General features: G+C 38.3%; 1 protein-coding gene across 4 annotated transcripts in view; it reads right to left on the bottom strand.

Moving 5' to 3' along the window:
• The window catches only part of INPP4B (inositol polyphosphate-4-phosphatase type II B), a 332,198-nt gene that overhangs the window by 280,075 nt on the left and 26,901 nt on the right, over window positions 1–25,222 (bottom strand). For 2 of the 4 annotated variants that reach the window (XM_026866970.1, XM_026866969.1), the window contains exons 1-3: window positions 17,304–17,394; window positions 12,074–12,291; window positions 9,357–9,415 (exon numbers count right to left, since the gene is read on the bottom strand). In XM_026866970.1, coding sequence (XP_026722771.1) covers window positions 9,357–9,415; window positions 12,074–12,185 — 171 coding nt within the window. In that variant the 5' untranslated portion in view covers window positions 12,186–12,291; window positions 17,304–17,394. Of the gene's footprint in view, window positions 1–9,356; window positions 9,416–12,073; window positions 12,292–17,303; window positions 17,395–25,222 lie in introns of those variants that run through there. The other 2 variants (XM_026866973.1, XM_026866972.1) reach the window with 2 other exon arrangements.

Below are 25,222 nucleotides of genomic sequence, written 5' to 3'. Positions count from 1 at the left end.
CTTACAAACACAGATCAAGGACCACAGGATCCTATGATACTATCCACTGTATAGATACAGAACACAGATGTTATACATGAAAGCCAGAGAGTTTATACACCACAGACATACAAGCCGATGTCAGCCTGCATTAAAAACAAATGGCATTATCATTTTGAACTTCTTCTGAACATCATAGCAAAGATGACCTGTGAGGGCAGAATTTAAGGGAAGATAATAACACTTTTTGTTAAGTGTCTTGTTTTAATACTTCCTTTGTTGGTTTTACAGATCTATGGAAGCAGGCACTGTGTGCTGGACACAGCTCAGAACTGGAAAAAATCTTTAAATGAAGAACAAAAGTAGGGTACTGAAGACTGGGAAAGATCTTCACAGGGAAAAGAAAAGCTTACAAAAGGAAGGATGCGAGAGTCATGCAATGGAAAGTGTTGCAGTCAAAAAGAAGCCTAAGAAAGGTATTTTTGCAAGATCTCTAACAGATCTCTAACAAAATCTCCTATTTCACAAGATCAGAAGAATGATATTTCAGTAAATAAAAACACAAAATAAGATTATCCTCGTCCACAGTTTTAGGTGATAGAGTGATAGAAAGAGCAGTTTTAAAAAGAATCTGCAAAACACAAACATTACCAGAACATGAATACTTAGAAACACATTCCTGTTGAAAGCAATGCTAAAAATGGTATGAGTAGCAGGAAAAGTGATGTTTGCTTCAGCCATCAAAAGCAATGGGAGGAAGAACTTGACAGGAAAGATTAAGCAGCTGTTTGATTCCTGCTGAAATTGAATTCATGGGTAGATGCACAGAGCGAGGTCTCTGAAAGTCAAGATGAAAGCACAGTTTGGACAAACAGGTATTGAGGCAGATCTAGATGCAATTTAGTACTGATGAATATGCAGTTTTAAGTTTTATTTTGCTCTTACATGCTTCAGACTCTAGGTCCAGCACATCACAAATCCCCCAAAAGAATAAAGTCAACAGAAGAAGTTGTGAACAACCAGGAAAAAACAGAGTCACAGTCAGAGGGTGAGCTAGTATTGGAAGTGGCAAACAGTTGCATGAACAAGAGATGCTTCTTAGCCCTCATTTGGAAGAGGTTATTTAAAGGAGATTACTAAAAGATCGTTGTGTAGAGTGCAAGGGATAGCAACTGGACCAGGGAGGATATAGGGATAGAAATGCAGTGGGTGACACTGTAAACAGATATCAAAGAGCAATGGACGTGGCTAGCGAAGCAGGGAGGTCAAGGACAGGTAGGCACAAAAAAGAAGGATTATAGCACGCTTACACATGGAAAAGTTAAAGGGAAGGAAGACATCACGGAACATGTTAAGCAAGAGATGAAAGTAGACACAGAAGAAAACCAGGAGACAAAATGGAATTATCAAAGCAAGCGCAGTTATAAGAAAGGTCTGCCTCTGACAGCAGTGGAAGGGAAGGGAGGGCTTTACTATCTGAAGAGCAAGTCAGTAACAGCTGGAGGCAAGAAGGAGAAGCAGCAAGATAAATGAGGGAATCAAAGATGGCAAAAAGGCAGTAGGGCTTGCCAGGATCCTGTTAAGATGGAAAAAGAGAGATATCAAGTCTTTCAGTTCATAGTAAAAATAGGAGAAAATAATTATTTTCTCATTATTTGATGGGTATAAATTGCATTTTGAAGTACTGCTGGAAAGCAGACTGCAACAACAGTCAGCACATATACCTCAGTGGTACTGCACAGACTCACTAAAAGCTCGGTGTGCCCTTGCTACCCCAAGGAGACATGGTGTTCTGGTGTCACTGGGCTTGCAGTGGTCTGCAGGACACCTAAAATATACGGGTCTGTGTCAGCACTAAAACTGCTTCAGCAGAACAGCTACTAAGGAAATGAAGGGTTATGCATCTACTTGCTGTTCTGTCCCAACTATTCCAAACAACTTCACACTCCCCACATTATCTCTTCATGAGCAAGCATGAAGACAGCAACTTCCTCCCTCCTAACACTATATTGGCATTTATGTACATCATGCTTAGTGAAGTTTTAAGGCTAGAGTTTACAGCATTCAACTAGCATAGAGTTCTCTACAGAGCATTCTTCCAATCTGACTAAAACCATCAAGAAATATTTTTATCTACTATTTAAATTAAGGCATGCCAAAAAAAAAACAAACCACATTCTCAAGTGCCCTTACAGTATAACATAAGGGGTAACACAACTGGTTATTTAAAAATAGGCCCAGCACAAGTCATAGAAGATTTCTCACTGACAAATGTGTAACTACAGTAACAGGTCACAATGCCTTACTAAGGCAGGTTAAAAAAGCTCACATGGCAAACATCTCTTAACACGACCAAATTCATTTGAGTTCTTAACTATACACTGCCTGATATTTAACATATGTACATGCAGATGTGCGTGTTGTTATATACATATAAAAGCTTCATTCCAATAGTAAGAGGCCAACCCACATCTCAGTTAAGTGCAGGCAGAAGAACACACAAGGTTGGGGCTGAGAATGCTGAGAAACACACAAAGACTTTTAAGTCAGGTAAGGGGTGATACGGCTTCCGTGTCTGCCTCTGCCACAGCTCTGTCATTTTGTGATTCCTTCTCTTAGTTAGCACTCTTCCTACTGTAAATCAAAATCTTACCAACACAGCAACAACATATTTCAATGAAACTTACTGAAGGGGTATTATACTACAGACAGATTCATTTACCTGCTTTTTCAGCTTACAGACATTGCAAAAACATGGTCGTAGCCAATATCATACCTGTAGTATTTAACCAAAAAACACCTCAGCAGTGACATGTAATCCCAAAGCAACGCTACACAGTGCGGCAACGCTTACTCTGGCTGCACAGACCTTAACACAAACTGATACAGAGCATGCTCTAGAAAATTGAAATCACTGCTGAAAAACGGTTTATAAAAAAAGTACATCCTTAGCCAGAAGAGACATTTTATTTCAGATGCCCTGAAGAGATCACAGGCTTGAAGAATGTTAAACCACACACAGAGAAAACCCCTAGTCCAACAGGCCAGGAAAGGCTCCACAGCTTCAATATAAAGCAATCTCACTCTGTAAGAATATTTTTAAAAGATACCAAATTGGAAAGGAAAATACTAGAGCTGTACAGCTATGCTGAAATGCTGAAAATACATTGTGTATGCCTGCCTGACTGCAGAGAAGATTCATTGATACATTCTCACATTTTTATGGCAGAACTTACATACAACTATGCCATGAAAACCTGAATAACATTTTCACAGCTGCATTACAATGTAATTCACATCAGAACCTCAGAAGTATGTCATTATTCTATTATTTCTACCTCGCATGTGGTTCTCTGGTTATTGATTTATGAGTCAATCTGAAATCTTACTTTGAGGCTTTTCTGCCAACTGTTAATAATACATTACACTTTTGATAAATGCTGTTACAACATAATTTATGTTAAGCTTTCACAAACATCGCAAGAAAGCTTGTGTTTATTGACAGCACAACCATTTAGATTTGCTCATTAATCTTATCTACAAAATCTTAAACCCAACAATGCATTTGGTTTAAGGAAAGGTAATTCATTATAAAAGAAGTTTCAAAATGTTCACCACCTTTTACTGAATTCTGTCTGGCATTAGGTATATGATAGCACTCCAATTTACACCTGCATAGTTAAGTCTGTCACTTCTTCAATATAAATCCCTTGGTTTTAGGAGGTTAGGAAAGAAGCATATAGATTCACTACAGTATGAACATGCCACACAAGTTTCCTACCGCAACATCATTTAGATTAGAGAATGAAAAGACAGGTTTATCATTTTATGTGTGAAATATGAATGCTAATTTAAGATACTTTCAGCACTCATAACAGCTTTTATTTTAAATACGGTCATCCATATAACTAAACCTCTTTCCTTCTACATGATAATTTTTAAAAATCGATACATCATAAAAGCCTTAAAAGGCAACCTTTCACATGCAAAAGCATCATGAGTTTGAGTCAGTACATGGACAAACTGACCTAACAGATCGCAATAGTTGCTCCACAGAATCTTTAAGCCACAAACTAAGAAAGATTTGCACAATAGACCCTAATGACTTTCCTAGAGAACCCGCTAGAGGCTATTGATCAAAAATCCATTTTTAAATAAAACCTAAGTATGTACTGAAAAATAAATAGGAATGTCAAAATGTTTACTCAATAAAACATAATGGCACCTCTGGAGCTATTACTAAGATGCGAAAACATAATTGTACTTTTTAGGGTATTTTTTTTATGTGTAGATTGGAAAGTAATTTACAAAACTGGCTAAGTATCAGTGTTACTACTGGGGAATATTAGTATATGGGAAAATGAACCATAGATGGGTTAGGTAGCTTCTTTACTTCAGCAGCAATCACTCCAAATTCACACATATATAGCAAACAACACTTTAGGTTTGTAACTGGAGGTGGGGGAGTGAAGAAATCCAGCCCTGAATCAATATGAGGATGAAAAGAGATGGAAAAAAATTTAAGTAGTCTTTTTGCTTTCCTAGAAGAAAAAAAAAAAAAAAAAAAAAAAAAAAAAAAAAAAAGCAGAACATTATTTTGAAGGACCTGTGAACAGAAAACAAGGAAATAACACAGCATGTCATTTGATATAAAAATATGCACTGTTCTAATAAAATAAATAAAAAAAACCCACTAAAACACCAAGAGAAAACCATTGCTACAAATTCAGATCTTTAATTAAAAACAAAACCAGTACACATTACTGCAATCCCCAAAGAGATCTGAGATTTCTAACCAAAAGTTACCTCCTATGCCAATAAAAAAAGGCACATAAGTATATAATACTTATTATACACGTTAGCAACTGTTGCCCAGCAATCTTCCGCCCCGTTTCCCACTCACATGAGTTCTGGAAGAAAGTACCTCCCAGGCTGGAATTGGGTAGAATCTAAGTGAATAACTCACATCCCACATCCTCTAGGTGAGGTACGTAGCACTTTCTACTTCCAAATCTTAACTGTTTTGAACACACTGTCCAATAATACTATTTTGAAGTATTTCAGATGAGGGTCCGTAAGACTTGCTCTAAGATTAGCATGATATCCAACCTTTCTCTGGAAGCCCAGTCACGCTGCTAACCACAGCCTTAGGGAGCACAGTTTCAAGACTTCAGAAGCATCGCATACTGACCACGTTTCATAGGATGCAAATGCACACATCTGCCACTCCCTGAGAAGTGGACAGAAAACCTACACATGGGAACTTGAGGTGTCTGGACTTCACACAGGAAGGTTTTAACAACATATAGTGTCTGCAGGGGATGGCATCTGTGGTTGGTTGACCTAGGCAGGCTGCCAGCCAACCACCCAGCTGTTCTCTCATTCCCCCTTCTTAGCAGGGATGCTGGAGAAAATAAAATTTAAAAGCTCATGGGTCAAGATGAAGATAGAAAGATTAATTACCATCACAGGTAAAACAGACTCAACCCAGAGAAAATGAATTTATTTTACTGCTAATTAAAATAGACCTAGATGGTGAGAAACCAAGGCAAGAACTAAAGCAGCTTCCTTGCACCCTGTTTCTTCCAAAGGCTCAACTTCATTCCTTCATTCTGAACTCCTCTGCCTCCTGCTTCCCACCTCTCAAGTGGCACAGGAGGGATGAGGAATGGGATTGTAGTCAGTCTATAACAGTTCCTCTCTGCCACTCCTTCCCCCTCGTGCTTTTCCCCTGCTCCAGTATGAGTCCTCTCCATGGGCTACAGTTCCTGCCAGGAGAATCTGCTCTGGCGTGGGCTGGCCATGGGCTGCAGGTCACTCAGGGCATATCCACGTGCTCTGACATGGGCTCATCTACAGGCTCCCGGGGAATATCCGCTCCTGCACCTGGAGCAGATCGTTCCTCTCCTCCTCCGACCTTGGTGTTTGCAGGGCTGTTTCTCACACTTCCTCACTGCTGTACAGCATTTTGCCCTTTCTTAGGTACATCTTCCCAGAGGCACCACTTGCTCCACTGATGGACAGCTGTCCTGAGGTGGGTTAGTTGCAGAGCCCCTGACCTTTTCTCTCACAGGCCACTCCTGCAGACCCCTTCCTACCACAACTTTATCACCTACAACCAATACAATATGGTAGGGAACCAATCTGGGGAGAAAACAAAATACAACAAATCAAGCCAACAAGCAAACCCAAAAAACAAGCAAAACCGCCCACACCACACTGAAGTCTACAAATGAAAAAGTTTCATTAACGCTAGCAGATGCTGGATTGTGCCTACGGCCTACAAATAGGTCTACTTAGCCCAAATTCCAAAATAATCAACTCCACTACTAGTCCGAGGAAAATAAATGTCCTTAAGGTGTCTAATAGGTTATTCTGCTGCAACCAAATACAATAAAGTGGAGGAATAAACACATTTTTTCCCTACACTGAAAATGTACTGCCAGGCTACTTAAGATTTACAGCACAGGTAAATCAGGAAGCATCCTTTACAATTTCATAGAGAAAATTCTTATACAAGTAGTATAATTTATGTACATTTGAACTAGGATGAGAGTTTGTCATTAAACTACAGGCATCTGTATATGCAGACATGCACATGCCCCTGACAGCAATTAATGAATAGCAGTAAATCAGTCTTCATTTCATGACAGTGACTTCCGGAGTTAACTGTTCGGTGTTCAGATGAGCTTCTAAAACATCTGAGCTGCTTGACACAAAGGAAAAGTCATAAGCCAAGTCAGGTTCCAGCAACAAAAATAGGAACATGGCTTCATAGGTGCTGTTCTGGGCACATCTTTCACACACTACATTACTTGAATTAGCAAAGGTTCCAGCAGGACATTAAAAAGCAGAAAACTGGCAACTACATTTATTAAGATGCTTAATAACTTTTACAATAAGGCTGGTTTGGGTTATTATAGTGGCAAACTACATGCACAAAATTCAAACTACATTTTCCTACAGATTTCCTATGTCAAGAATCTGTTTCAGATAGGATGGGGATGCCTGTTCATTTCTACAATGAGATAAGAAAGAAAAAAAAAAAAAACACCACAAAAACACAAACCCACACAGAACACAGGGTACACTCCCTTCTGTCCTCACAGCACACAAATTGCTTTGGTTTTACTTAGTATGCCTATAAATTACATCCTCTGAAACAGGGATTTGTGATTCAAGGGAGATCTGTCTTTGTCAGAGAAGCTATCCTTTACAGTACCAAACAGATGAAGCCTCTGAAAATGACCATTTTACAAATTCCTAGGATATAAGCTGACTAGGAAGTGCTACATCATTTAGTTTTATCTATTGTAAGACACTGCCCTTTAATTACTCAGTGGTCTCTATACTGAGTCTAGTGAGATGTGACATTTTAAAACTGAGCACCCGCTATTTCTCACCATACTTAGGTTTCAGTGGCCACTCATCCTGCAATCATTTGAATTTTACTGAATTTAATTTCCAAGGTTTTTTTCTTATTATGACCTCCCGAATTAATGGAAGTACCTGATAAAAATCACCTTTTGAAAACACTCTGACATTAATCAAGTCAGTCTTTTTGATAAGCTAAAAGTTTACCCAATTTCTGGTTTCTTCATTAACTTCTGGAAGTTTTGAAAACTTCAAACAAGGAAACAGGAATGAGTTAAAGTTTTCTAGCACTGACCTAGACATGTAGATAAAAATCACCCACCTATTTAACTGGTTTAGTCAAACCACAGTATTTCAAGGAGAACCCATATTTATTTAATGCAAGCATAAATTATTTCATTAACAAGCCATTTATTTGTGTCTCAGCCTCCAAGTTTCTCAAAATCCAACTTTGCCTTTAAACAGCCTGCGTGGACGTAGCAGGTTGGTTGATTTGCTGGTCCAACTGAAAGTCCATCACTACATTCATCTGCACGTTTAAACAAACAAAAAAAAACCCCAAGAAAACAAACAAACAAAAAACCCACCAAGAAAACCCAAACCCACACCTCAAAAAACAACCACACACCATATGAACATGAGAACTAATCCACACTAAACCCTCTAGTACAGTAACATTAGTTCCCTAAATTTCCAGGGCCAAACTGATAGCTACATTTGATTTCAGCAAAACTCTCCTACTCCTCTCTTCACAGCTGCAAAGTTGATAAAAATATTTCCTGAAACTGTTTCATAAAATGCCAGAGGCTCCCATGCAAATAGGATGCTTAGAGGAACATGGAGTAGAAGAGAGTAGTTTGAAACTTCAAGCCCTTTACTAAAAATAGCATCTGCAAGTCACACAGCAGAACGATAATGTAAGAGAGTGTGACAAAAGGGTGGCCGTGAGCTTGCTTTCACCTGCAGAAGACTTGTTGGTCCTTTCACCACCCAGGGGAATTCAGCCATATGAAACTCAAGCCAGAGAAACCTTTATATCATACTGTCTCATTTTGTTTGCATACATACAGAAATCTATCACATGCTCCCGAGCAGTGCTTTGAAAGCAAATACTGCTTTAAAAGTGTACCATATGTGCACATTCATCACTATATTAAAACAAGCCACTATATCACATTGAAAAATCTTTCAAATAGAATATACAATCTGTCACCAGTACTGTCATTTCTGTCCGATTGCTGGTCCATACAGTACAAAAATATCCTAGGATCCAACTATAAAATAGTTACTGTTAACAGGTAAGCATCTCAAGCTTCATACTACCCCCTAATTCTTTACAATTCAGTGCTATTTTCAGGCCACTACAGAAGCAGTGTTATAATATTAGACAGAAAAGGTAAGAAAAAGAGTAATTCTACACTTAGTGCTTGTTCCTTCCAGAGGATGAGCGGCCTCAACTCCTAATAAAGCCAATGCCAAATGAGGGCACTCCGCAGCTCCCGCAAAACTTCCACCGTGTGTCAGGGTCAGACACTATTTTAATAGGCCCTTCACTTTAGTCATTTAATTGCTCTTTACAACAAAGCAAGACAAAATAACACCACTCTTCATAACAAATTTAGTTACAAAATCGCACTGAAAAATTGCAGTAGGGGTCTGAAATTGCATCTTGAATATTACCACTACACCTCTTTAGCTGTGAGATTTTGCTTTCACTATTCCAGTGGATTTGGTGGAATAATTCTGGATTTAGACCTGTGTGTTATGAGCAGAACCTGGCCATAGACTATTTATGATTCAGCTAAAGGATGTTGGTAACATGAATGCCTAGTGTTATAGAAAGCAAACAATAGATTTTTTTTCCATCTCCACTATTCTAATAAAAGTGATTTTTTTTTTTTGTCCCTAAAAGCACAATGCCAATAGCTATCATGAAAAAGGATTACTCAAATTCTCACAGATTAGACTAACGCATCAAGAAAAGCAGTAGGAAAATGAATTACCTTATTTTTCATTAGAAAAAGCAGATTTCCTTTTAGTCGGCACCATCTCTCTCTCGGTTCTGTATGCAAAGAAGTAAAAGATTAATAAAAACAACCTTTTGTCTTCACACATTAAATGCTTCTTAAAGAAGATGCATTAGCTATAAAGGTCAGAAAAGAAAATCATTAACAACCAAAAAAAAAAAAAAGCCAGCTTCACTCAGCAGCTGCCTATGTACAACATGCTGTTAAATGCCAAATAACTTCCCAGAAGGTTTCTTCTACTCTGCAGCTGAGAGAATTGGTGACTGCGGCATACACTCAACAGTGTTTTCTCTGCTTTTCTCCCTTTTCCTCACATGGGAGCAGAAAGAGACACTTCAGCGTGGAAGAGCTTTTGCTTCCATCATTTTGAGATAAAATATAATCCTTGTTAAAACACAAAAACATTTACTATTCCACTTAGATTAGAGCATGCTAGTCTGAATTTATAATTTTCAGAAAATAATAAATGAACAAATGAGACCTAAATATTTACAGTCACTTTGCTATTACTATTTTACTGCACTTTTTAGAAGTGCTTAACCAATGGGAATAACAATATATTTGTGTTTATATACACATACAGGCATGTAATGAAACTTTCAAGAACAGGGAATATTTTAGAACTTTAGGGTCAGTGAGTGGGGCAAACAACTTTTAAAAAGTTATTCTTCCTAAACTAGCCACTTTTTAAATTGCATGATTTCTCTACAAAAAAGCACTCGTGTATATATCTGTAGGTACAGACAGACACAGAAATCTATTATAGACATATACAGATAAAGATCTCAGACAAACACAACATCTTAAAGGGGGAAGGAACATATTTACACAAGACATTCTTTTTTGTTTTTTACAGGGCACATGAAACCCTGTGTCGCCAGACAGCAGCCAACTTCGAATTGCTAGAGAGCTAGAAGAACAGCTGTACCTTAAGTTCCTATTATTCCACAGCTGCCTCTTTGGAACTCTTGTACTTCCTCAGAGCTGGCCACCAGTAGAGACATAATATTCACCAGGGGGATGTCTTGTTACAGGAAATAAGTAAATAAAATTCTCTTTTCCTCTTGATAATTTCAATTAAGATGTTTCAACAGGCAACATTTGAAAATCAGAAGAGCTTTTCCCCACAAGGAAGTGGAAGGTTTACACCCACAGGCGCTGGGACTTACAGTAACTGTTCTTAGTTATAACCTCGGGGTTGGTTGGTTGGGTTTTTTTTTTTTCAGGAAAGTGAATGGAATTTCTGGATCCTGCCAGCCCTACTAAAGTGTAAGAACATTATAGAAAAAAAATTTAATATAAACTGATGCTCATCCACCAACTAAAAATCTAAACACAGCTATCAGATCCGAGTATGTTGGTTTATACAAGTACAGGACTCCGCTAAGACTAAATTCCATCCTTCAGAGCCCTGCAGACATCAGAAGGAAGGAATCCTATCACATTCACACTGCATCTTTTTCCATTAAAAGGTATTTTTATATAGGATTAGGGAAGTCACTACCTCATAAGGGTGAAAAAGAAGCAAGTGCAAAGACTAGTTGGAGTAACTAAAAATGACAAGTCTGTCAGTGGATACAGCGACCAAAATGGCTCAAGAGAAATGGCTCTTCTCTCAAGGGGGCATGATCTGATTGCTGGGAGCCAGAAGGATTTACTGGGTACTAGGAACATCCTACACATGCACAGTTTCTTAAACACTGACCTAGCATCTACCACCACTGACCATGACCAGATAGCCCACAATACCGGGCTAGATGAGTGTTTGGTCTGTCTCTGGTCAACCTAAGGTGTTTAGCATCAATATTAGCACTCAACATACTCTTAAGTGAAGAAAAAATTCAAAACATCCTCACAAACAACAGATAGTCACTGTACACAGCTTCATATGCTGCCTACAATGAGAAGGAGGGAGAGAATCCCTTTGAGGAACTCCAAGGCAGACAGAAGTGGATCCTCACTAGTACTCTAAGAAGTTTGCTGCATCCTCCACTGGAAATATTTGTTATTAGAAATTGTATAAAATATTCTGAAGATGTGGCACAAAATTTTCTCGGACCCTTATCATAATCGAGTCTGTGCTGGTTTCAGGCTGGGTTCTTTTTCTAATAAGATAAAAGTAAATACAGTCACAATGAAGGTCAACTGGGACAGGTGAAAATAAAACATTTGCCATTGCTGAAATGATTGTATTAGGCCAGATTTTACAGCTAAACAGGAGCTATTTCTTAACAGCTACCGAGGGAATAAGACATTTATTCAAGCTTACTGGAAATTGAAAGACATTTAAAATATGATCCTAAAAGCCTGAAGAAACCTGAAAAGGAGGTGAGAAGTGAGCCATGGAAAATCTATAATGATAAAAGAACGCAGGTTTTGAGGGTGGGAGGGGTGGGTCGTGAAGAACCAGATATCTAAACATTAAAACATGGCAACTAATTACTGGTGACTAGCAATCACTAGCAAAAAAAAAAAAAAAAAAAAAAAAAAAAAAAAAAACTCACATACATGACAACAGAAACTTGAGCAAAGAGCTGACTTCTAGCTCCTTCATTTAGAAAGGTATTTAGCACCACTCAAGCATAAGTAATGAAGAAAACTGAGGTGTATGTGATTAGTGAAACTGTATAGCTGACAACTGCAGAAAACATGCGCATCAACCACATGTAGTTTTCAGTGCAAGTCATTTTTACCTATTAATTTTTCATCCCCGACCACTCTGCAAATCTTCAGTCTTCCTTCCTTGTCAAAACAACCTGATGGTCGCCTGGCCAGCAAAGCCAGATCTTTAGCATTGAATCTCATGGGGTTGCCAGGGAAGAGGATGAAGATGAATAAGATGGAGGAGGACAATGATGATAGTTAGTTTGTTGAAGGTGAGCAAAATCTAGGCAGCAGATATGAAGGTCCACTGAAATATTAAAAACAAAAAAGAAAACAAGAGATGCTGCTGTTTATTGTGATTTCCACTCCGCTGTGCGCTCCTAACACTGTTCTTTCATAGTAAGGGAGCAGTGTAAGTAATTGGGGAAAAAAAACAAGGTTACATAGGTGACATCTCCCCACGTACTTTTTAAGAAAGAAAAATGTCTGTCTTTGCAGTGTCTCTATAACCTCATGCAGAAGCTGTAATTTTAAGCAGTATTTCCACAGTTTGTCAATACTGCTAAAAATATATTTTGACTATAGGCATATAAATAACTAAAAAGCTCAAATATGCATTCATGGGGCAGAGGCAGGGGACAAGATTGCCTTGTATTTTCATCTCCTTCACAAGAACAGTAACTCTTATAGTTAATACTTTGTATTTTATTCAAGTTCACCACATACTCAAGTATTCAAGTTTTGCTCTACTGACACTGATTACAATGCTGAGTGCCTTCCCTTTTGTTCATGGTATATTCTAACAGTTTTCAGTTCTTTTGGAAGGTTTTCTTCTGTGTTTTTAGGAAACAAATCGTCCCTTGGCCAAAAAAAACCCCACCCCAACAGTTTTCATGTATCAGAACTACATCTACTGAACTTAGTGAAAAAATACTTGACATACACACAAGAGATCTTTGTTTCTCTCAGAGGCCCTCTCCGTTTGCCTAATATTAATATATGTTCAGATTCAGTACCTGTAATTTTGACCAATGTAAGTTTGAAAACAAATTGCAGTCAACAGTACCATTTCACACTGCTGCGAGGATGAGAGACTAAGGCCAGAAAAGTAGTTCTAAACAGCTCTTCCTTTTAATCACCAAAATATTCTATGCTCTTAATATCCAACCCTTTTGTAAATGCCTGTCTCAGAAAAGGGTTCTTGGTATCCCCCTTATAACAAGTAACAGAAGTTCATCAAATGGCTTTTAATATTCCTGTACACTTAAAAAAAAAAAAAAAATCATCGCAATCCTCAGTACATGGGCTTCAGAAGCCAGTTTCTGTCTCTGAATCAGAAGCCTTTGTTCTTCAGAAGACAGCACTGACATCTTCATCTGATGGAGAGCTACAACTCTTAATTCTAATCTAGTTCCTCTCTATTGTTGAGATGAAGGACAAGTTACATCTTCCGCGCTGTATCTTTCTGTGGGACTTTCATTTCTATTTTTCCCTTTATATTCACTTTCTTTGCTCAAGTTTATCCCTCAGTCAATGACTGCTGCTGTGTCCTTCAATTTCCAATTGCCAAACCACAGCCAACTCTAACAGTACTACAACAGTGAAAGCAGACCAAGCTTCACTATTACTTTGTACATATGAAATATGGCTGAGCCATAAATATGACATTCAGAAGACAAATCTCCAAGTAATTTTTCCCTCCTAGGAACATTGTACAATCCTATGGAGAACTGCCATGAAGCTAAAAACTCTTTTAAGCTTCCCTTTCATTATCAAATACCCTTGTAAACAAGAGATTATGTGCCAGTAGTCTCAACATGCATCTAAAGGAGGAAGTTACAGCTTCAACTTCTCCATTCATTCCCACATATATACCTTCTTTCTTGTTTTTCCTTTAGCATCAGCAGCTATACTTCTTTTTTTAAGTCCACCTTCATGCCTTTGACTCCGTTTCATAATCTCATTGAAATTATAACCTCATAACTTTATGGTCATCACAGAATTTAGCCTGAAATTTACAACATACAAGGATGCTGCTGTGTCCAAAATGAGCTTCTTCACCTCAATGGAGGCTCCATGTCAGTGCAGCTGGCTGCTTCTATTTTGTAAATTGATAGGCTACAACTGTGGAAAGATGAGTCATACAGCACTTACAAAACACATATTTATCATACACTGTAATCTAATACTAAAAAGCATATTAAGCATTGAAGACCAAATCCCTCAGGGGGGGCAGGAGCAGGAGAAGATGCTGGCTTGGCCACACAGTACACAACCCAGCCATGATGACCCTTACAAAAGGCTTATTAGGGCATGAAGGGATGTTGGGACTGGCAATATGTATATTCCTACTAACCTCTGTATGCCAAGTGGAATTAATTGTTGGTTTTGTTTTACAGCCACAGACTGTATTTCTAACAGAGCATACAGTGTTTGCTATAGACCTATTCATTAAAAAAAAAAAAAAACAAACCAACAAACAAACACATACAAACATAAGCTTGGCAAGGTAAATAATTTCTGTGATCTCAATCTGTGCGCTGTTTTGTTATGGGATGGTTTCCTCTCAGGCAGATACCTTGCACACCTTTCACCTAGCTCATGGTAGCCTTTTCTTGTTTGAGAGAACACAATTCTAGAAATACAACTGCAACCTACTTAGTTATTGGTTTGCGGACTAATCAGTTCTAGTCCATTTTATACACACCTATAAATCCACCCTCAACATTATCTTCAACTACATACATTTACTTCAGATTGCTTCAGTCTTTCTGAGTAGCATGAAGGAAGTCAGACCCTATGAGTCTGGTCCCAGATGGAAGAGTCATTGAAAACCAGCAACAACTGAATAAAACCTATGCTATCAAAGCAAGGAGGGTTACTGGCTAAACTAATTATGCTTAAATGCAGTAATTACTGTAATGTATGGACATCTGAACTCCACAGGGACCAGCAGAATGCTGAAAACCAGGGGATGAGAACAGTTGTAAGCTGCTATTTGCTGTCAGCTTCTGCTTTCCAGCAAAGGAAAAAACAGAGCCAGGTAAAAAGAACATTTTGGGTTTCTGGTAAAGCTATTAAAAGGAATAAAAGAAACTCCAGGAGGAGATGTGCATACTGATTTCGTTATTTCTTTCCTCTCCCTCCCAAGGGAGGTGGTACATCTCTTCTTGCACTTGTCTGTCAATAAAGTGATAATGGTCTGGAAATTCTTTTTACCATATCTGTGTACCACTTGCTTTACATGTGAGCCGTAACACGTGAATCACATGGGACAGTAAGAGTGGCACACAACAGTTAAAACCCTTGAGACAGGATGCTTCATGACATATAAGTCAGTATCAGTCTTGAAATGCAAGGCAGCTGGGACCGCAGAGTGCCACACTGATAATAATCAAGGTGTCTGTTCCCTGGAAGTTTGCCAGAGAAGCTAAACTAATCTGACAATGTCTGAATATTATTCAGACCTAAAAGGCATAAGAGATCGTAGGACTCAAACGGGTTTAATTTAGAAACTTGATGACCATCCAAAGGCAAAGCACAGACAGTGTTGACACAACAATAAAATTAAAGGTAAAAAAACCCTGATAGAGGTGTCTATCTTCAACTGCAGCACAGGGTCTCCTTCAAAGAGCAGAAAGACGTTTTAGCTCAATAATCCACTTCTCTTCTGTCTCCATTTCGGAATAAAACTGTCAGTCAGGGAAACTACTTAGTCATATAGTGCTTTTAAATGTTTCTCCTAGCTAATCTCTTTCCTAGCATGAACTCAGAAAGGAAAGATATTATCTTCAGTTATTTAATACTGGTGGTTCAAGAGTCAGGCATTATTTAATACTCATGGTTAGAGAAAGGCATGCTGAATCCAAAGTCCCTCTCAACATTTTTCCCCACACAATCATCACAAACATAATTTATAAGGAAATCAGACCAGTCAATTACTTTGCAAGTGGCCAGGAGAGAAAGAGGTGCACGAGTCTGTGTCCTTGGAAGCAATAGTTTTAGGACAGATGACAGTTTTGACACCTCATGGACCACAGAATTTATTAAGTCTCTCTTGGCTGTCCGCTGTCTCCCTGCATTTGCAATCACGGTTTTCACGATCGCTTGCTATGGACATGGAACAATCAGAACTATTCGATTGACGTGATGACTGAAGAATAGCTGAGACATATTGTAACTGTTAAGTACCAGCCATATAGTTGTACATTTTTGATTATCGCAATGACAGAAACATACATTTTTTTCATCACTTGAATAGATGTAAACCCACCTCCTACCCCATACATAAATGTTAGAAGTCAATCAAAATTAATAGTGTGTTCAACTTCTATCATGCAAGACCTGCACAAAATTGTCTTCAGCACATAAAACTAGCATGAAAAAAACTACACATTGAAACAATTTGCAACTGATCTCCAACTCTTGCACCTTGCAGGACAGGTACTAAGGCGTATTTTATTAGTCCTGGATAACCACCAAACTGTAGCTGTTCAAAGCAGTAAATGCAGGAGGTCACAAGTGCCAATATGAAAAGAGAGTAACCACCTTCATGGCTGCACATACCATCCTGAAACACTTTCAGACCTAGCTTTAAGGTTCCAAATTTTTTTTTATGTATCTTAAGCGTAGTTCAACATTAAAGAAATTAGCACGTAATACCTTACAGCTTTCATTAGTACTGCAATAAATTCTAGATATTTTGGTAAGGTGTTAAAACACAAGCTTTCTAATGATGCAATCTCCTAAACCTCTAAAACTAAGTCAAGAAAACTGGCGGCCCAATTTAACTAATTTAGGAATTTCAAAAAGAACAACACTAGAACTCATGTCTGCAAGTCCTCAGAGACCCTACCAAATACATTCTAAATTTCCCTTCTCTTCCTTTGAAAATGTACAGTATTTTTAGTTTGCATCATTTTGTAGTAAGAACTTCTTTAATCTTGGGAACACACACAGCACAGGAAACAGCCTTCAAAAGGAAGGCTGCAAAACTAGTCCACAATTTTGTCTTCAAGAATTATATTCTTTTTAAGCAAAGAGTTATTGCTAATTCTACATACTGTCTCTTTATTTCACCCATAAATTAATAGGCCATAAAATATAAATAAGACACATTATGCCCTCCCTTTAAAATTCTCTATCACCGATCCCTGCACAGTCAAACAAAATACTAGGTTTTCTGTCTTGGCTTGAGGAAATAAGAGTAGAATGAAGAGTCACCAGAAAGAATTAATATATGACAGGAGTTTCAACAATGAGCTATACTGATATATCTAAATGATAAGTTTGAATATCTAAACTCTATTTAAGTTTTACCTTTAAAATAATTAACAGGTGATCAGATGATTAGGGAAGAAAACTGTCCTGGCTTACATAAATTCAGCGACTCTATTCCAGAGAAGTTTCCAGAGCTTCTGCAGACAGCAACCTTAATAAAAAGGGATACAACAGTAGGGGAACATGTCTTCAACAGAATCTTCTTTTTAGTTGTGTTGTTTGGTTTGGTTTTTTTTTTTTTTTTCCCACTGAGCTAAGATGAGCAAGATCTATATACCAAGTATCACTAAATGCTAGGTTATCTAGTGAATGTATCTATTAGCAGTGCGAAGTTACTGCCTTCTATATGAAGTCAAAGATGCATATCAGCTGGCTGCATGCAGTCGAGCTAGCTGATTGTACCCATGGAAAATTTCAGTTTACTTCTAACTTGTCATTCTCCTCACTTCTGTCTCCCGGCTATCTTATTTCCTACTAGCAAGATCAAAGCTAGGCTGCTCATACATAGTTTGTAATTTTCACTTATACTTTGGTAGGCTGTCAGGAATGTTGTAATCTATTTGAACAGATTATAACTTTAAACTTGTTCCAAATGTTGCTTCCTACCATTTATCAGCCATTGTGGCCTTCCAAAAAAAATAACAATAAAAAAAAATGACAGACCTGCAATATTCAGCGAGTTAGTAAGCCGTGCCACTTCATAGGACACCCTTTACTGAACTTTCCTAGTTTGCATAAAACAACAGTAACCTAAAAAGACAATTTTGAAATTTGTTTTGTGTATAGAGGGAAGGTAACAGAAACATGAAATAGTTATCTGGGTTTTTTTCCCAGTAGTACCAGTGGTCATTTGAATTTTATTTCACTTTGAAACACACATACACACACCATACTGTAAGAACTTTTATGCCTTTATTGCCCCCAAGTTCTCAGGTCCATCACCCATAGTGCCCTAAAAAAAAAAACCCACACTAAAAAAACCCCACCACAAACCAGCATAGGAGCTCCAGCCAACAAGACTCTCCTTAACTAGAGCCTGCCTTCTTCCAAGGGAGTCATGACCTTGCAATGGGGTAATACAGAACCACGTAAACCAAAGAGCACTCTTGTATCAGTATCTCTACTATCTGCAAGTCCATTTTAAAGCCTTAAAAATAGCAAGATTTGAAAAGCAAAGCATCTATTGAAAAAAAGCTGCGAGAGGTTAGCTATTCTATTTGGAGAGAGACAGTAAAAAATAAAATGCTGGCTTGGCTTGAAAGTTATTCTCTTCAGCTGAAAAAAAAGCAATCCCACAGAACAGCTTTGTCTTCCCTTCAGCTGACAGACTCTCCAGTCAAGTAAATTCTTAAATGATTCATGTAGTTTCCCAGAGTTCAGATATGACCTTTCAGAAAGAAAAGATATTCTTGCATCTTGCTTCCCCTAAAAAGGGATAATACAATTAAACACTTACTGCAGACAGGTATAACCTGGCACACCCACTGAACAATGTACTTCCAGCTACTGATACTGATCCTACTGAAAACCAGCTCTGTGACAAGGAAGTCATTTATCGGTTGTGGGAGTTGCCCCATGTGGTTCACAGCCTGACAGACTGAACCACGCAAGGCAGAGGACTGAACAAGAACAAGACTGCTGCTTTTGCCAGCACAGTCACCTTGCCATGAGTCAGTGTTCCAACTGCAACTTCCCTCCGGCTGTGTTTGGGCAGCCCCTGACCTGGCAGAAGGGCAGGCTCCTGGGGAAAGGAAGCCCTTCATCCCCAGGGCATGCTGGTGTCACCTCACAGTCAGCTTAAGGAATTTACCTTGATGAAAGCCAAACTAATCAAGCTGTTCCCTGAACAGACTGGCTGCTGAAATGCCAGTGCCAGCCCAGCACAGAGGACAAAAATGTGCACCCACAGGTAATCCCACTGCAGATGACCACAGAAGTGTCAGTCAGCTTAGTGAGGTGGTATAACTGCAGCCTTAGGACAAAATTCACATATAAAAACCTTCATAGTCCTTTAACAAAATTTCTGGCAAATCCAAAATTAATCCATGAGCTTTCCTCTAATCTCCAACTATACTTTCAAGCAACACTGACTTAAATTCCTCTTTCTCCCATGCCTGCTCAGGTGGCTGCCTGCCGAGGCACACTGCCTGCCTTCCACTGCTGAAGAGCACAACTGCACTGGCTAGAACTTTTCCTTGGGCCAGCAAGAAAACTGGATTATGAAAGTTATCTACTTTAAAACCAATGCTTGAAAATAAATACTAGAAGATTAAGCCAGTCTTCCAAAACCCTATTCAAAGGTGACTGCATCAATTAGTGTTCCAAAGACACCAGCTACACACACGACTGTTAATATGAGTTCAGCCACTACTATGATGACAGCCATGGTTTCAGAGCAAGAGGTCTCCAGCTAAGTATTAGCATTTCAGTCCCTACTTAGTTACAAATTTATTTACACAGCAGATTCCTTTCTCTAGTCTCCAGGAATGTAAATGCACGAACCTTTTGTAACCTGCCATTTCAAACAAAACCAGAACAAAACCCCAAAGCAAACCTGAGTATAGTTACAGCTCCATTCAGTAGGAGCTCCTACACACATGGCAGTAGGCAAACCAGTCTGGTGGAGGTAGTGTGCTGGGACCACTGATCCCATAAAGAATGGGGTGAGGGCAGGACACACTAACCACTTTCAAAAAAATACTGCTCTATATTAAAAACGGCAGTGTTCTCCATTCTGCAAGATACAGTACCTGGGTTGCAAGATACAGTACCTGGGTAGCAATAACTGCAACTTTTGCCTCTAGAAGACTTATTTCCTCTCTCTTCCAGTATCTATAAAGATGCAAAAGGTAGAAGCAAACTTAAAATACAACAGTGTTATAACATGTTTTACTGGTCATTTTCACTATAACAGAGAAATTACTGTATTAAGACTGTGGCTTGTACTCTAAGATATGCAATTTTTTTAAACATATTATTTTTTAAATCTTCAAAAGTTTGCAGTCCCCAGACAACCTTGAGTTTCTTAACCGTTCTTTGCTTTGCACCATACTCTAGAACCAAACAACTTGGACAGTCTTGACATCTATATTGACAGAAAAAAAAAAAAGAAAAAAAAAAATCACATTGCTGAGAAAACATAGTGATGAAAGTTTCTCTGTACTTCTCCCCATCCCCCAAATTTGTGACATCTGGGGCTTATCTAAGCTATAAATATTAAAAAGATTTTAACACAAGTTTGAGAGATTTGGGGTTCATTTGAGTTCTAAAAATACTTTAGCTAGAAGACAACTGAGTCAAGTTACCCACATAAAGTAAAATACAGCATAATATATTTTAGGATTAGAGATACAAAGTACTTGGAACAAAATCCCTTCTCTAAGTTTCACAAAGCTCTAGAGTTCACCACCATTTTTCTTTTTTTGTTATTAACAGGAAAGAACCTCACCCACTTTTCTTAATAGCATTAATTTGTCTTTGGCTGCCTTTTCCCCACAGGATCTTCAAGAAAATAAAGAAGCAATTTTCCTTACAAAAACTCTTTAACACACCCATGAAGACCCAGAAAATGCTTGGATATTGCTATCCCACAGTTAGGCACAGACCATGAATCCTCTTTCTCCTGCACTTTCCAAGAGAAAGAGGTTACTGGGTTTCCCTCAATTATCTCTAAATTGACAGAAGGAAAGCATGGAAAAATAAGGGAGTTAATATTTGATGATGGTATTTAATTTGAATAATTAAAAGTGAACCAAAATACAGGGGGGATGGGAAATCTTTATATGAAGTACATTCCCTACTTAAATACACTGCTTCTGGAAGTTCACAAATATCTGGTTACCTACATTTCTAATTAAAAAGCTACTATCACTGTTGAGAATGTAATTGCTGAACAAATAAATCTAAGAAATGGTGACATAGTGCTGTTATATTAAGGAAGAACAATGAATCATTTTAACTATGTCTCAATAATAATGATTCAATTTCTATATATAATGGAAATCACAGTTCAGCAGAAACTACTATGTCATCTGGGGAAGGGAATATTCAGGGGCAGATGCAAAACAAAAGTTATAGGAGGAAGAAATGCAACAAAACTCATGGAACATTAAAATCACTGAGGATGTTACTGCTTGATGCTGATCTGGCAGCTACAGCAATAACAAGTGATTTATTGACCTTTTGCCTTAAGATCAACAACATATCCTCAATTAGCAGATAGAAATAAAGTATATTTATTTTAAATAATGAATAAGTCATCTCAAGAAGACTTACAAGATTCACATTTTTTTTAAACCAAGCTGCTGATGAAATCTCCCTTAAATTCACCCAAAGTGAAGAGATTAGAAGAACATACAAGGTAGTATTTTAGAATCACAACTTGAATCCAATGCCAAAGGATGATACAGATGATGATCAAGCTCTCCCCACATCCCTATTTCAATTAGGATTAGGACTGTTCAACCTGCGTATTTGCAAGTACAAAAGCTCTCTTCCTTGGCTTATTCCACAGTGACCTCTTTGGCTGCTGATTCTGTGGCTGCAGAATTCCTCACTATTACAACCTGTCAGTGACACAGACACCATGTGTGAAAAGTCCTAACCTACTAACACCTTCTCCTGCAGACAAGGCAATTCAGGAAGTGTAACACTTCACTTAAATTTTCTGTTCTTGAATATCCATCATAACACTACCTGCTTTTACTAATAGGGAACTTTTCACTAGCTGGAAACACCAAGAAAATTTAAAAAAAATGGAAAATAAATGTTATTTTCCAAGTTATTAATTCGGCAACAGAGCTACATATTTTTAACTGGATTTCTGCATACAATTATATGCTCTGTAACATATGACACCCTACTCTCTTCAGCTATAAAGGGTCATGGGCAAATATTTTGCAGATTTTTTTTTTAAACAAACAGTTTACATAGTTGGAACTTACAAATAGCCCAGCTACATAAAACCCACCAAAAATGCATGGGTTTTGATTAAATATCTCAAAGATTAAAAGTTCACAGCAATAACTTTAAGGAAAGTAAGGTTGTTGCAGTTATATACAAAATTCAAGAGTTGGTTTCATAAGATATTCATGCTCCTTAGCTACAGAATTATTTGGTTAAAGAGCCCATGACTTCAGCAGTAATGATACAATTATTATAAAACAGGTATGTCTGAATTAAATTGATGGCTTTGAGTTGAACAGGAAACATAACTCCGACTTTTACTAGCGGCAGTCCAGGGATGAATGTTTCTGTGATTAAAACCAAGCCTCTTGACTTAAAACCAAGCCTCTGTGATTAAAATCAAGCCTCTGAGCTTGCATCAGGATGTGAATGGTTGCTAACAGCCTCTTTTCCATTCCTAGTAAAACTGCATCTGGTTGCCCAGCCTGGAAAAACTACTCGACATCTAGCTGAAGGATTATCAACTACGTTTTAGGCAGACCTACACATTTTGAAGGATTCTCAACTTCTAAAAGACCTTCTGGGCAAGAATAAATGGGGAAACGGGTCTGAAGCAGAGAAACAGAACCTAGAGGGGACCAACAAAGCCAAAGCACCAAAAAATCTGCCTCTAAAAAAAAAAAAAAAAAAAAAGAGCTTCCACCTGCAAAGCTCTGCAGTAGTGGTTACAGAGAGGCTGTTCCTTGGCCACGCTTGCAATTTTTGTTTTCCTGACATCCCATCACAGAGACAAAGCACAACACCTACAGCCTGGCCAGAGCCTTGGGTAAGCTCTTCTCACCAATGTGGGTAAGAGTAAACTTTTGACATGTGTTTGCAGCAGGCAGTGATGCAGCAGTATGGTATCACAGCCTCTGAAGAGGGGCTTCACACAATAAGCACAGTCTGAGGAAGATGCCTTCTCAATAAAAATAGTGGCTGGACTAAACTCAATCCCAGTCAGCACTGAAGCAGTTCTCAGTGCTTACCAGTGACACAGCCAGATACTGGAGAAAAATATATCCATACAGATAGACTGACTATGTAACAGTATAATTAATTCAGCACAGAAATAAATTTGAATAATACCATAATGAACTATCCTCCTCCTCCTCACTGCATCATTCCAATTTCCCTGCATCACTGCAGCCTCACAGTTATTTTGATCTTAGCTACATTTGCATACGTTAATGGATGTCAGTCTCTTAAAACTTAAATCTTGCAGAATGAATGCTTTCTTTTGTATTAAATAATCAGGAATATGGGCTAACTTATAAAACAAAAACTTTTCTCAAGAAAGCATTTTCTAAGGACAGACTTCTCAAAGTCTGCTTCAAGACTGCAGACTTTGTGGAAAGTCACCAGAGAGTAACAGCTGGACTAGGACACCACAACAAGGAGGAACATTTGGGAACAGAGAAAGAATAAATCAAATATGCCAATGCATTTTAAAGGTGACAAACAGGAGGAGTATCAGGGTGGATGTTTAGAACTGAAATAGGGACTGGGTTTAGCCTGGGAAGAGTAATTAGGCTTGGTGGGAACAGGAAAGAGAGAATATATGTGAAGGATTATGGAAAGAGAGGCCTGTGTGGGAGCTGCTGGCAGATCTAGGAGGGTAGCAGAGCAAAATAAGGAGGCAGCACACTTGAACATCAGGGTCCAGGCCAGAGAGAGTCACTTTTACGATCCACCCACAGCTTCTTCCAACTCTCTAAACAAAGCCAGGTAAGGTGGCTGCTCTGTGCACCAACAGCTCTGCTGAGCTGGTGGAGGGGAGTGTGTTCTACAATTGATGTATTACAGCCTTAAAACTGTTATTTCAAGCAGAAAAAAAATCAATGGCTTCAGGACTTCCCCACACCCCCCCCCTGAACTTTTAGACATTAGTCTAAACTATTTCATCCACCTTGGTTCAAGGCAGAAGACTGACTCATGCAGGAGTTCAGACAAAGATGTTTAAGAAACTTAAATTGTGCTGGTAAATAGCTGTTACCTTTCCCTAAGAACATCTTAACATTCACAGATTGCAAGCACACACACACACAAACAGTATTTTACAAAAGTGTTTAAGTCAATTTAACCAGCATAGATTGTTGTAGTTCACACACACATACCAATTCACTGTAGTGTATCAGTACCTTACATGGGAGACAAAAAAACATAACCATAAATGACTCCAAAACTGATTTCTTCCTTAATTTTCTCAAGGCAGGCAGGCAATTAGGTGTATGCTAGTTGGAGGATATGCACAGTGCAAAGTTTCTCTGGTTGTTTCTCAGACTTAACTGCCTCCTTCCCTCCTCAGCATACAGATTTTTAATATAAATAAAGGAAGACTGAAAATAAGCATTTTATTCAGAATGCCACTAAATTGGCACTTCGTACATTCTAGGTAAATATGACCAAAAAAGCTTTGATAAATATGACCAAAGCTTTAACTTCTGCCCAACATTTCTCTTTGGTTTCAAAATATTACCCCCTCTTTCCCCATCCAAGCAGTAACACAGACCCACAAGACTTCTTCATTAAGCCATTTACTGTTTATATGCTTCCACAAAATCCACTTTGCTACATTTAGTCTATGGATACATCCACTGGTTTCTCCTGCTCTACCAAAATACAAGATTCAACCTTTATTTTGCTCTAGCAAAATAGTACAACATTAACTTAAAATCACTACACAGGGAGATGCATAGGCAACTCCCTTGCCATTAGCACAAGCATCAAGACCAGTCACATCGGACTCTTTCTGCAGGTGGATGGAAGAGCTGTGAAGTCTGGAAGGAAGAGAAGGAGGGGTATTATTAGTGTTGCTTTTCTTTTGTGCTGCTGCTTTTGAAATGTGTGAGAATTTTGAAATGTGTGACTCTTCCTATGATTATCTTTCATGCACAAAAAAAACTACCTGTGGACAGAAACCTGTCAGTTATAACATCACCTGTTTTAAAGGCCTGAAGTCCTATAAAATGTTTCTCTTGACATGGAAATTAAAGGTTTAGGGCAACTCTACC

Source organism: Athene cunicularia, unplaced genomic scaffold (genome assembly GCF_003259725.1).
Source record: "Athene cunicularia isolate RWA unplaced genomic scaffold, athCun1 SCF_1, whole genome shotgun sequence".
NCBI classification, from domain to species: domain Eukaryota; kingdom Metazoa; phylum Chordata; class Aves; order Strigiformes; family Strigidae; genus Athene; species Athene cunicularia.
This window is presented reverse-complemented; position numbering and strand designations above follow the sequence as displayed.